Source organism: Camelus bactrianus, chromosome 5, assembly GCF_048773025.1.
Source record: "Camelus bactrianus isolate YW-2024 breed Bactrian camel chromosome 5, ASM4877302v1, whole genome shotgun sequence".
Lineage (NCBI taxonomy): Eukaryota > Metazoa > Chordata > Mammalia > Artiodactyla > Camelidae > Camelus > Camelus bactrianus.
Window position 1 is genome coordinate 66,189,320 of NC_133543.1, and position 14,242 is coordinate 66,203,561.

General features: G+C 37.7%; 1 protein-coding gene across 3 annotated transcripts in view; it reads right to left on the bottom strand.

Moving 5' to 3' along the window:
- The window catches only part of COL5A2 (collagen type V alpha 2 chain), a 288,171-nt gene that overhangs the window by 31,850 nt on the left and 242,079 nt on the right, over positions 1-14,242 (bottom strand). For all 3 annotated transcript variants that reach the window (XM_045520436.2, XM_074364020.1, XM_010960025.3), the window contains 12 exons: positions 11,702-11,755; positions 10,681-10,734; positions 9,715-9,759; positions 9,258-9,311; positions 7,035-7,079; positions 5,871-5,924; positions 3,382-3,480; positions 2,995-3,039; positions 2,779-2,877; positions 1,492-1,545; positions 1,155-1,262; positions 51-104 (listed from right to left, as the gene is read on the bottom strand). In XM_045520436.2, coding sequence (XP_045376392.2) covers positions 51-104; positions 1,155-1,262; positions 1,492-1,545; positions 2,779-2,877; positions 2,995-3,039; positions 3,382-3,480; positions 5,871-5,924; positions 7,035-7,079; positions 9,258-9,311; positions 9,715-9,759; positions 10,681-10,734; positions 11,702-11,755 — 765 coding nt within the window. The remainder of the gene's footprint in view (positions 1-50; positions 105-1,154; positions 1,263-1,491; positions 1,546-2,778; positions 2,878-2,994; positions 3,040-3,381; positions 3,481-5,870; positions 5,925-7,034; positions 7,080-9,257; positions 9,312-9,714; positions 9,760-10,680; positions 10,735-11,701; positions 11,756-14,242) is intronic.

Sequence of the window (14,242 nt, forward strand, 5' to 3'; positions counted from 1 at the left end):
CTTTTGCAGCACCATCCACATGAGTGTCAACCTTGATGGGATAACCTCACCTTTGGTCCAGGTAAACCATCAGAGCCCGGAAAACCACGATTGCCAGGAGCACCCTACAAATTATCAAAATGCAATTCTTAATTATTGTGGCTTTTTTGTAATATGCAATGAGTGGTAATTTTTATTTTTAGTATTATATGGTTTTAGGAGCTGTGATAAGCGATGTGGCAATAGATATGTACAAGAAAAAAATAACCTGACTCTACAGAAATTTTAAATTTTGAAAAACACATTAAGTACTGAGTCAAAAATCATTCAAGTCAGGAAATAATCTAACAATTCACTGTAAAACTAAACATAGAGAAAAACTGATACATCAATATGAGAAGCAAAGGAACAGCCCCATCTACCACAACCAAAATGTCAGTGATGGCATGCATTAGTACTGCCTTCCATGAGAAGCCCTTTGCATTCTCTGCGATTCTACACAAAAGTAAGGTGATGTTGTTCTGCCATTAAGATCTGTTTCATTATACTCCAGTCACAGCAAGCTCTTCTGATCATTAATATCACCAAGCCCTTTCTGGCCTCCTGGCTTTGCATTTACTGTTTCCGCTCCTGAAAATGGTCTTTCAAGTTTTCTTGCTGGCTTGTCTTCATCCTCAGGTCTTAGTGAGACACTCTCTTCTCAGAGAATCTTAGTGCCTAACCACCTCACTGAACGGCACACCACTGTCATATATTCATGGTCACTCTCTCCCACATCGCCCTGCTATGTATTCCTTAAGTGTGTATGACACTTATTAAAATGTGCAATAATGTCTGTGTTTACCCGTTGGCTTGTTTATTGTTCACCACCCCACTAAACTACTGTTTACTAGCCCCCACCTGAAGGCAGGGGCCAGAGCATTCTTGTTCACTGATGCTCCTCAAGCACTGTATATCAAATTGGCATAGCATAGTTGTTCAGTCAGGGTTAGCTGAATGAATGAATGAACAATGATGAGACAGCTGGCTCCTTGAATCCACAGAGAGCCACTCTGAACTGTGCAGTGCACCTGCTAGCATTTCTCTTAACTGCTCTAGTTGGTCTCACTATCTGAAAAGTTACTCACGCGATTATCCCACAACTATAAGAACTTATTTTATTAATCAAATTTTACCCTTTCTCCCACTGGGCCTGGAGGACCAACTGTTCCTGGATCACCTCGGGGACCTCTTTTGCCTTCTTCACCAGGTGGGCCTATTGGACCCTGAATGCCATGTGGCCCCTGTTGAAAACAGAAGGACAGTTACCATAAAGAGCTCTTCACCAAGTTACGGTAAAAAGATTCATTCAGGGAAGCCAGTCACAAATTTTAAACTACATTAAATAAACTATTTCCATCCAAAGGTATAGTAATTCTTATTGTCATTATTTTAAATACTTGAGTATTTTGGGCTCACACTTCTGGATAATATTCCTGTTTTTCTTATCATTTAAAATAAATAAAACCTTACGGGTTCCCCTTTTGGGCCAGCTTCTCCTTTGAAACCTGGAACTCCTGGATCACCCTAAAACAAAAACATTGGTTAGCTGTAAGAACCAGGATGTTTAGCCAGTCCAACCTGCTTTAATTATTATAGTGAATGAGACTTGAAAAGTTTCTGCAGCTGAGGCTTTAGCAAATCAGCAGTAAAACCTTTTTTTTTTAACTTCTGCAAATCTCATAGAATGTGTATGAAATTTTATAAAACCCAGATAGTTAGGTAGCAATTTGTTTATTTTACAGAAGTTTTCAAGAGATTTATTTTTAAAATCTTGTTTTCAGTCATGCATACTAGGATAATTGGAATTATTCAGTTATTATTCCAATTTGATAATAAAAATTAGAACTAACAATGACAACTTCAGTAGATAAATGTATTTAGGGTCTGTTTTAGGAAATAGATTTGTTCACCCAGAATCAAAATAATTTTATATTTAGGTTCTATTTATTGAAATTTGATGACTTCAAATAGGGTATTTGAATACTCTAGGGTCTGGGTATATGTCTTTATAATACTATTTGTACTTCAGTTTGTGGGAACTAGATTGCTAAACCGAGAACATGATAAAATCAAATGTGAACTATCAGCCGCACTCATGTTTTAATAAATCTGTTACCAGCATTTTAAAAGGGTTTATCAGCATAACCAAATTACTTGGAACAGAATCCAAAATATTTGTTTTAAGTAGTACTAGGAAAGAAAATTCTAATTTTTATATATCAAACTAAAAGATACATAAGCACAACTTCTCAATGTGCTTATTTCTTAAGGACTAACCATAATATTTTTACCAATAAATAATTCCTACAAAATACAGAAACTCATTCAATATGAACAATATGTTAAAATCACTCTTCAAGAATAAATCTCAAGAAACAGCTGTTAAACCCATTTTTAGCCAAATAGTCATTATAAATCCCCAGGAAGCCTCCACATTTCCCCATACTGGCTTGTGAAATATTTTCATAATGTTTTTTATTCAACTATTCATAAAAATTCTATGAGATGGATCATGAAGTTATGACCTTATTTTAAATAACAGAATATTAAAACAACACAATGCAATAATTTTTGAGTTTAAATGTCTAAATTGTACACTAACATTTGGCTTCCACTTCACAAAAATTCCTATCTTCATTTGCCTGATTCAGATAAGTCACATTATCTATGTTTCACTGTATCTCATTATATGTTATTTCTCTTGGCGATCTTAGTTGTATTACACTAATGGATGGTAATTGTTTTAAAGGACATTACCGGTTGGCCTCGGATTCCTGGAGGTCCAGTGCTACCCTGAGGTCCTGGAGATCCAGGGGGTCCTGCTAAGCCAGGAGGACCAGATGTCCCCGGAGAGCCCTATCAGAATGCAAGAGTAACACGATGAGCAGAGACCTAGGGAGAAGTCTATGGTCAACGTCCAAAGGATTGTGTCCCTTTGAGCTTCTTGTGGCATAAATGCAGTTAGTTACTCACCGTTGGGCCTTTAGCACCAGGTGTACCGTCAGTTCCCACTGCACCCTAAAAGATACATGAAAAGTTTATGAAATATTAAGTCATGTCTAGGGTGGTATTTAGATGTCCACCCATCTTCCAAAAGAAGGCAGAAAATTACAAAAAAAGAAAAAAGAAAAAGAAATCATACACCATTATATCATAAAAATCATTTTTATGACTAATTCCTTTTTCTAGAAAATAGATAAAATCTGCAGAGGAAAGGGATAAGGGAAATGTGGTTTGTTCACGTGTTATAAACACTCATTCAGAATTCAAAGAGAATGTATTCAAATAGATTGTCTTTGTTCTAATGTTATAAAACATGAACAGCTTTCAGTGATAGTTTTTAATATACTAGGAACTTACAGGAAGACCTTGAGAGCCCATGGGACCTGGTGGCCCAGTTTCACCTCTTTGGCCCTGAGGACCTTCAGGGCCTCGTGCCCCAGTGGGACCTGCTTCTCCCTAAAGGGGTACAAAGGAAATATTAATTCTAGAAAAATATAAATGTGGTGTGGTTCAAAGCTGATTGCTTATTTGGAGTTTCACATTTTACACTCAAACATTTAAAGGGGTCAAGAGCACAAAGAGGATTACAAGAGGGGTGTGCCTAACCTGGCTTAAGGAGTGGGCTCACTTTCCCAGTCCTCCGGGCATGACGATGCCCACAGCATTTAGGGCAGAGCAAAGTAGTCAAGGTCACCGGACAGCTACCCTTGTTTCAACCCAAGATAGGGGTCCAGACAGTAAATAAAAATACGTATGCCTGGTTAAGTTTTAATTCAGATACACAACAGGTTGGGAGGGTATAGCTCAGTGGTAGAGAACCTGCTTAGCATCTACGAGGTCTCGGGTTCAATCCCCAGTACCTCCATCATCATCAACAACAACAACAACAACAACAAACTGTCCTCCAGGTAAATAGCAAGTGATTTCAGTATAAGTCTGTCCCATACAATACGTGGAGCACAGTTACACTAAGAATGTATTCTTAATGACCTGAAATTCGAACTTAACTGGGTTTCTGTATTTTACCTAACATATTAGGTACCTAATATAAACCTAATCCTAGAGGGACTTGGACCTAGAATTTTAGGACTAAACCTCTTAAGCCTAGGGGGCTTATTAGCATTAATAAAAGATATAAAATTTCTATTGAGTCTCTATGACCCTCCACTAAAATACAAAGAGCTACATGTGAAAGTTTATTCTTCATTCGGAGAGCCAGAGACCACGGAAGGGTGCGGTATAGCAGAATTTGGGCGGAAAACAAACACTCAGGGTGGTGGTCTTTATGTTGGGGGCGGAGGCAGGACAGTGAAACGGTTTCTGAGAGAAGCTTTATTAAGCTGTTTTCAGGAGCCAAAGGCTAGCTAGAACAACCCAGGAGGAGAGGGGAGGATCCAGAGTGAACCACGGTATAAACTATGATCGCCAGCAAAATCTTAACCAGATACTGCAGTAGGGGCAGAAACCACTTCCTGCTCAGTCCTAGTCATAGGCATTGTGAGTATTCTTTCTTTAATTCTTCAGCCAGAGCTCAGTTTGGGGGTGGAGAGTCTCACAGAAAGAGGTAAGGGGTTTTGCATATTTTGATTAAGGTATATAGTGAGGTTGGGTTCTCCAAGGTCAGAGTCAGTGGCAGCAGACTCAGGACCTCAGGGAGCAGGTCAGATACAGAGGGGAACCAAAGAAGGTCCTACTTGGCTGAGTTCACAGTGAGCTCTCAATGAGAGAAGCGCTGGGTAGTGAACAGACTTAGGGCAGCATTTTAAAGCAGTCACATCCCTGTGGCACAGAATTTAAAGTCAGTATTAGAGAGCGCCTGAAGAATAACTTGACTTAACGACTCCCATATCTCGGAGTATTTAAAAGGTCAACTACCGACTTTCTGTTTGTTTGTTTTGAAGTTCAAATCCAATTTGAGTACATGGACCTACATTGAGGGTATCTTCTGCCTCAGTCACTAAGCTAAAGGTTTGCATAGATTATCTCACTTAATCATCAACAAAATTCCATGAGAAAACAAGATTTAGAGGGGTGAGGTGACTGGCCACGCATTTTTGTACAGCAGAATCTTGTGAGCAAATCCTTTATTGAAGATGAAGGAAACTACTGCCAAAGAAAAACTGGGTGTGAGAATAATCAAATGTATTGTGTTGTTCAAAATTTGAAAGTAGTGTTCTGAATTTATTCACTAATTTGGCTAATCTAATCTTAATAACCTCCTACTATAATCCTTGAACTTATCATCCAAAGTATTGAGAGAAAGAACAAACTGTGCCTCACCACAAATGTAAATCATCCCAGCAGAATACTTTCATCCATTCCCACTGGAGAGCCAAACAGCCTCCCTGCTTGAGACTTTCATGATTGTGTAAATTGCGGGGTGGGGAGGGGAGGAAGGAGCAGGCTAGAAGTGAAGGCCGATACTGAGTGGGAGAACAGCCTTTTGACCACCTCCGATTCGTTTAAATGCTCTGTTGTTTGGAACATTCTGCTATTTATTACTACCAGGCACTGTATCCAAGAACAGAGTTCCAGTTCAGATTAAACTCTTAGTCCTTGCAGCTGTTAAAATTGTCTGGCATTAGAGTCCTAATGCAACAGATTCTCTGATATTACAATTGTATGATTGTAAGTAATCTTCTTTTAATTACTTGTTATATAGTAACATCATTTTTTCACTTTCTTCTTTTCTCCCTAGCATAATGGACATTGAGAATACTCTAGGCTCTTTCCTTAGGTAAGGGCAACTTCCACACTCTTCGATTAATGGAATGACATTCTTTACTTTGGGATTCATGTAATTCAGTAACTGATGTCACCAAGAGCTAAATATATTAACATCTTACCTTCATTCCAGGATTTCCTGGAAAACCAGCAGAGCCAGGTATCCCAAGAGGACCCTATTAAAACAAAACAGAAAAGTGATCAAACATGTACTTTAATCAATATGAAATTAAGTCATCTTTTATTGTTTGACCACATTCTGTATTTTGACACACAAGAATAATCCACTTAGTACTTTAAAAATCACAAAGATAATAATATAGTTTTATTATAAGAACCTTCCAACACTGATATAAAATAGTGCTAAAAAACATGTCCAGTGGTATTAATAGGATTTCCTAGATGTGGCCTATAAGATTAAGTCAGACACAAACCAATTTACAAATTGTTCCAAACAATTGCTTCTTGAGAGATTACTTTCTTTGTGTTAACCAAGTAATAAAGGTAATTTTTAGAAAGTTATGCATTGTACCAAAATCTAGGGCTTCACTTTGTAAAAATAATGCTTAAGAATCATCTGGCTATCTTACAGTGATTTTTTTTTTCTGGCTAATAAAAAGTGAATACGTGTCACTATATTACATTTGGAAAGGCATGAATAGAGTCTACACCATTGATTTAAAAGCTAGATTTAAAGGAAATGAGTGTAAGAGGAATTTCATTTTAGGTGACCCTGATTATTCTTTGAGGACTGTATTTTAATTCCATCAATTTTGCATTAATAAAAGCCCTTTTAAACAATATTTCTTTTTCCTCCTATAGGTTGTTTCCTTTTTGAGTAACAAGGGAGAAAATATCTTAAGGGCAAATAATTTCAAATCCGATTTACCCTCCCAGTATTTCCCTGCATTCATGGTGGCTTTCATCTAGCCATCCTATGGACCATGCTACATTCTTTTTATATACGCTTTCAAGACGGCTTAAAAGTTGTTCCTCTGTAAGTCTTTTTTGACGTCTTTGTCTCACTACTTGTGTAAGCACAGGTAGGTTCCCACATGTCAGGCGGCTTGCTCTATTATAGCAGGAGCAATAGCAGTATGCAACGATAGTAATTGATATAGCTCTCTTCTTTGAGAGGCGGATTTTCAAAGATAAGTACTGTGTGTTTATTGTCTTTTTATTCCAAGTGTCTGGGACACAGTAGGTGCTTTGTAAATGTTAATGAATGTACAAATGGAAGAATAAAGCAGTAAATGAACAAATGAATATGAAAGTAATATGCTCACCATTGGCCCAGGTTTTCCAGGCATGCCATGTGCACCTCGTTGTCCCTAATTAGGAGAAAAAGCAACAAGCCAGGATAAGATTGACTTTTCTACACTAATTGCTCACAATTCATTTATTTTATAAAAATTTCCATATTAAAGATTGGAGAATAAATATGAAGGTTAACTGACAACAACTTTAACTAGGTTAGGAGGAATAAAAATACACATTTATACAACATGAGTAAGGTAGCAATAAACACGTCTATCTATATAGCAATAAGAAAGAAAAATCAAGATTGAAAATATAAAACAGATTAAAATGATTCTTTTCACTTGAATATATCACCTTCTATCAAAAGAGCTCAAAGACAATGAAATTTTGATCACCTTGGTCTTTGTAATAACCAGAGTAACTCAGAGACAGAAAGCACTCTTTATAAAACAAAACACTAAAGCACATGAGCTCACGCATGTGCACACACACACAAAGGAAACTAAATAGTATTGAAGGCTGTGGGTGTCACCCAGATCCCCTTTCAGCACAGAAATAATCATTCTGCCTCCTCTGGACAGCTCACGGTTGAAACCCTCCCCATAAACTGCTCTCAGCTGAAAAAAGCTGGCTCTTCCAAGGTGATGCCCTTCCCTGGTCAATGCAGTGGTACAAAGGATTAGCCCCCATTAGAAGCAAGTCTGAAGAGCCATCCTAGAGCCATCGTTTCCATGGAACTGAAGACTCGTGGAGACAGAGGTCTCCGCTGCAACTGTAACATAGTTTAATTTCTCCCTGTGACAAACCCTGCTTATTTTATAAATTTCTTCATAAGTGTATTCCTGAGAGTACTCCCTAAAAAGTTTCCTGCATACAAGTCTCTGCTTTGAGGCTGTTTCCTAGGAAAACTGACCCGTATACCATTTGTGCTGGAGGTAGTATGAGAAAGCAGGATCTAAAATGGAATTTTTAAGCTGGGTTCGTTACTGGCCAGTTGGTGACAGATGGTGTGTGGATTTCTCTTGGCATTCTGCAGTGATGACCATACACCAAACAAGCTACATGGCTCATACAACATGTTGAGGCAAGATCCAAGAAAGAATGTGTAGGACTAGGTCCTGAAGGTACTGGATGGAGAGGGACAGGATATAAAGTTGGAGAATTTTAATGATACAGAAGCACTCTCCCGTAACAACACATACTTAACACTCTGGGGATGGTGTTAACAGGGAATTGGTTCTTGGAAATTTGGCAAGAGCAATGGCCCACATTAAGTGAGGTAGAAATGGCACAACTGCCTTGGCAGATAGCAGAAGAAAGCACAGAAAAGTAGACTGGATATACTCTGTAAGGCTGCATAAGGCAACAGATAACTGTATTCTATAGTATCCTCTGCATTTCCAGAGGACATGCTGCTTATCAAAGTGATAAAGAATAGCTAGTGAGAGGGTCTCACTTCTCCTGAACCAAGGCCCTGACTTTGGTACCACCGAGAAGCTCCAGGGTGATTGTCTTCTGTGGGGTAAAAGCAGGGGGCGCTATAAACCTGGGACTCCTAATTCTAGTGGGGATGATAGGATATCAGAATAAAAGGGGACAGGTGGCAGTCCGTAACTGTCAAAGGAAAAGTGGGTGAGATGTAATGAGTTGCAAGTTTGAAATATCAGCTAGTACAGCCTGACCTTCAGGGAGCTGCGAAGAGAATTAATAGAATACGCTTCCCACCAAGGTTCAAGGTACACGGGCAAGAGTATTTCTCAACCTGTACAATTAAAATAAATCAGAGGGATTGGATCAGGAGATTCAAATCTTTAAAATGGTTTATTCATAGTACTCACCTTTTAGGATTGTGATGAACAAAAAACAAAGATGTTTAGAGGAATACTTGGCAAATAATAAGTGTTTGATAAATGTTACCTTTTATTATAATGCCATGACTATTCCAAAGTCTATAATTCTTCATGGACTATATTCCATGCTGCTAAATGTCTTTATTATTTTCTTAATTTCTGTATTAAAATAAGTAGGCAACAAACGTACTGTGAGATGTTAACATTAACAGAAGGCAGGTGAAGGGTACATGGGAACTCTCTAGACTATCTCTGGACATTTTCTGTAAACCTAAAATTATTGCAAAATAAAAAGTTAAAAATAATTAAAAAATTAAAAAGTAGGCAACCAGGACTGTTATTCTTACTTAAAAGGCCTATCAGTAAAGCATTTGAGAGAGTTGAAACACACATACGTACAGGAGCACCCTGTGGCCCAAGTCTCCCTCTCTCTCCTGGCATTCCTCTTGGACCCTGTAGATGAGAGAGAGAGAAAGTATCTCCTGAAACATCTTGTTTGAGTTCTAGGGTACTTTGATTATACTACTCAATCCAATTGAGATTCAATATAACTGGCACAAACAGATTTCACTTAACCTAGCTTTAATGGCCTAAATCCACAATAATCCTGATTTGATCCCTGGGTTACAGAAAAAGAATAAGGACATGCAACAGTTAAGAAAAACAATGTGATGCAGGAAGATTTTCCTATTTGAAGGGGGCAATTATTTTAGTGTCCTTGCCTTTCAGTTGATAATCAAGATTATTTCACCAGCTATCATATGTTCTCTATATTGTTTTATTTTTTCCCACTTAAACATTCTCTTAATATAATCAAAAAAGCAAAGACATGACAAAGAACTAAACTGATACGTACCATAGGACCCATGGCACCCATTGGACCAGTAGGGCCAGCTTCACCCTAAAGCAAAAAGGAAGCCACATTACAAAATGAGAAGCCTAGATTGATATTCATATCATTTTGTTCAATGTGTGTGTTACTATAAAGGCTTATTTTCAAAGTGAACATTTGTAAGACATACTTTCAATGAAGGACCTCAAAATTCTGTTATATCACCTTTTCTCAAAATGCAATGGAAATTTAGTTTCCTACAGAAATAAGTGTAAAATAAAATTGGGGATTTAAGCAAGATTGATGGAACCATCACACCTAGCCACATTAATTAGAATTAAAAAACTAATTATTTATTTATGTCTGATAATATTTTAGGCCAAGTAGAATTTTACAAAGCTAAAATTGACTGTAATAATCATTTAAAATCTCTTATAGGAAGCTTAGAAATGACAAATTTAAAGCCAAATGCTTTCCCACATACGTATTTTGTGGTACTTCCTCTGCACTGCCTGGATGTTCTCTCTCCCTCTAGAAACATAAGTAAATTGAGGGAAGAAACAATGGCCAAAAGGTCCTGGAATTAAAAGGATACTAAATAATGGGGCTAATGAACCATCTAACCTCTCAGATATTTTAAAGAAGAAAGAAGAGTGAATGTATTTTAGAGTATATTCACTCTTCTAAAAAAGAGAATGTATTTTATTTTTGACTCCACTGTGCCATCTGCATATAAAGACAACACCATCTGACACTTGTGGAAACCCAGTGCCATGGTGGCTATTCTTAGTGGCAAAGTTAGGTCATGTCATGCATCTTGCTGAATCTTCTGCCACTTATCTATGAAAAATTACATTTATCTACTTAACTATTCATTTCTAAAAACTCCTCTTTCCTTCAGAATTATTCAAGGTGGTTCTGAAAAAATTTGACACTTGAAGCAGAACTGAAATGCTATAGTGAGGCTGTATTGCAATATTATACAATTACCTTGGAACCAGGTGCTCCAACTTCACCTTTAGGGCCCTCAAGACCTTTGTGTCCCTGGAAGAAAAATGTAAATTTGTATCTCACTGCTCTTTTGATTCTTAGACATGTAAAAGAAGAGCCAAAAATAAGCTCACAGAAAGTGTCTTACGAAAACGGATCTCAAATTTAAAGTTACTCAAAATGTTTCAAAATTCTCAATCTTTTTTAAAAGTCTATTCAAAGAAAATTAAAGTAGGGTTTCCCTCTTTAAATAACATTTTCAATTCGCAACGTTCTCACCTTTTAAATTTTTGTGACTTTGTAGAAATTTAATTTAGAGTTACAGATAAAAAAAAAAACCATATGGCAGCCTTAGAGAAAACAGTTATAGAGTTTATATAGTTATAAAATATGGTTTACATCCAGGAGTAATGTTCAAAATATTTAATAACTAGTACAGCAGTAAGCATTCTAATTGTCAGCTAAAGCACTCAAAACAGAGGCCAGCCAGTATGCACTGAGTGAATAGCAATCATGTTTTCAGATAGACAGATAGATACGTAATTTCCATATACGTACATAACACATAATTGTTACATATTAATTGTCTTGCGTTATACAGAGAGAGGCATTCCGCAGCCTTCCAAGTCTGAGTTGGCGAGGCCCCTCCGGGGATCTACTGCACTCTCTGGGGTCAAGTCACTTATTCCACTACGTAGTAATTGCCTGTTTTCTTAACTGTAGCTCATTAGCCTGAAGCTGAAAGCCAGGGACATTTGTCATTTATCACTGTTTTCTCTTTTATAGCACTGTATTCAGTACTTCGTGAGAACTCAAAATATATTTGTTTATAGAATCAAATGAAATTCAAAGGAAATGTAAAAAAGCCTTGTGATTTTGGTGAACACAGATAATTTCTGCAACCACAGCCAGTTACGGACAATTGACAAATGGAATTGTAAAGATTTTGAAGGTAATGCTCCCCAGACCCTCTACTCAAGAAGCCATAGTACCTGAAAGGATTACAAAGGATTGAACTTACTCGGTGACCCTTCAGGCCTGGAAGACCAGGAGCCCCAGGAAATCCTCGAGCTCCCTGTGGTGGGAGAGGGGGAGCAGATAAAGCATTTCAGAGTCATTAATAACAGTAGGAAGTGTCTTAATACAGTTCTCCCCCCCCCCACATATATCTGGTACATAGTTTTTCACCAACAAACCTAAGAAGAAAAAGGAGCAGTATATTTTTATCTGTCAAAATACATCTAGGTGATCAAAAATTAGCAAGGGAAACACATTATTAGAAATGGAAACATGTCTTACACAGAGACATGGATTAATGCCAGGTATTGATCTGATGACATTTTCAAATGTTCAAATGATATCACCTTATTGTAATTAAGAAAAAACTATAAGAAAATAAGCCTGAAGCAACATGCTCAGTGTCTGAATCAAGTAGGTCAAAGTACAGGGCAAAAAAATCAGGAGAACTCAAGGAAAACTATGCATTCCTTCCTTTATAGTGTGTTTTATTTTTGGTAGAAGAATAAATGCATTTGTGGCAAACCAGTATGTCTTATTTTCTCTGAACTTCTAAATATTAGCAGCAGAATATGATTAGACAGATTATATTAAAATGTGATCAGAAATTATTTTAAACTAAAATGTTCAAGAGAAGCTTGTGGATTTGTGATTGTTTGAAAAACCGAGTAAATGAAATAGGCAACAGAAAGGAAAGTCAAGTAATATGAAGAGAATGGGCTGGTTCCTTGCATCAATAATTTCTTAATTTCTGCTAATTCTATGCATCCTTCCCCTAAGCATAGCAAATAAAAAACAATAGAAATCAAACACAAATGGCACAACTATTTTGAAAAGATGCTTGAAACTTTTCCCTCATACTCTCTCAGAATAGATAAGGACGCAACGACTTGATTATTCACTTATTTTCACTGCCTACATTAATTAGGTTTTAACTGAATGCTATTACCACTGCTACCTGTAGATCAAGCACCTTGATAGCACAGATTGATGCTATCAGTTATCAGTTATTACCAATTACTATTATTAATCTGCATATCCCTGGCACTTAGCCTTATGCCTTCTTAGTGGGCAATGAAAAAGCATTGAATAAACAACAGAATGAAGAAATGGCTTAACATTCATCATCTTCATATTCTAGACACTCACGGTGCTCTTCCTAAATCTTTCTTAATGAACTTCTCTGGTTCCAGCATAATTTTACAGAAATGGCAAAATCCTTCTGTTCTATATTATCATAGCCTTTATTTACTGTTAATCCCATGAATGAATAAATAACTCAATAAATGAACTCTGTAGGATAAAAGCAAAGCGGTAACTCCTCTGTGATCTCTTGCATGGAAAATGTTTCAGTGGTGTTTTGTGGGGGGTTATCACAGGAAGGGCACATCAAACCATGCCCTCTGAACAAATAAAGTTCCACTAATTCTTCTGTTTACACAGCCCTCCCTAGGAATTCATTCACTTCAAAAACTCCTTTTACGTGTTTCCACTGGAATGCTTCCCTTTACTGAGATTCGCCTTCCCTCCATACTGAGCAGAAACTCAGTACACATTCATCTAAGCCTATAGGGGAATTACTGAGCTATGTTATTTCAAATAATTAGTTAACTTTTGAGTTGTTGTGGTCTGTACAGGAATTCTTCTGTGATTACATATCTCTAATATAACAAGAAAATAAACCAGATGTACTAGTGCTCATAAAATTTTTTTTATTCCGCTGAACTAAGACTGTCATCACACCCCAATCACACGTCGTTACACTGCCCTCGCAGAGTGCATCTGTGACACGCCAGTGGGGCGCGTTTCCTCCCCATGGAGGGCCCGAGCCATATGTGCAAGACTGCAGTGGGGGCGGAGGTTCAAGCCTTAACTGGTTGACGTGGACATCTGTGCTAATGACTAAACCACATGTCTTTGTCTGTGTTGACTTTTCAGGCTGGTGGGGGAGGAAAGGATAGAAAGAGAAAAAGCAGGGAGCTGGGGAACTGGTTTTGTGTTTGAAACTAAATAATCCTCAGAGCCCTGTAAAGTCTCTTAAAAGATCAGCATTTATTTGTCTAAAAAAATCCCTGCATTGAGCCTCATCAATTTTCAGAAAGTAAATGGAGAATAATTCATTACGTTGGATGTATTGAGTGGTATTGAGTGATATGGAGGAAATTATGGGATATATAGTAAGTAGGAGGCTGAATCCGTTTAGGGGATGTTGGACAAGGAGAAAGTTTAAGAGAGGGAATGTTACAGTGTTTTTGCTCGCTTCTTATTTTCTAATTTTCCCCATTGCCTGGGGGGAGCCTATCAAAGAGTGAAAAGAGAAAGGTGGGTTCTGAGTGTGGCCAAGTGACCCAGGTCTTGAATTCTGGTGGAGCTGGTTGCTAGGGACCTCTTGCTGTAGTGAGCCAAGGGGGAAGAAAATAGCTGGATCAGGAGAGCTGGCGATCAGTGCATCTTGTCATGAGATTCTGGGGCCCAGAGCCTCAATCAAGAATTTCAGTCAACAATAGCATTTGGGGAGCAGCCAAAGAAGCATCCTGCCCACAAT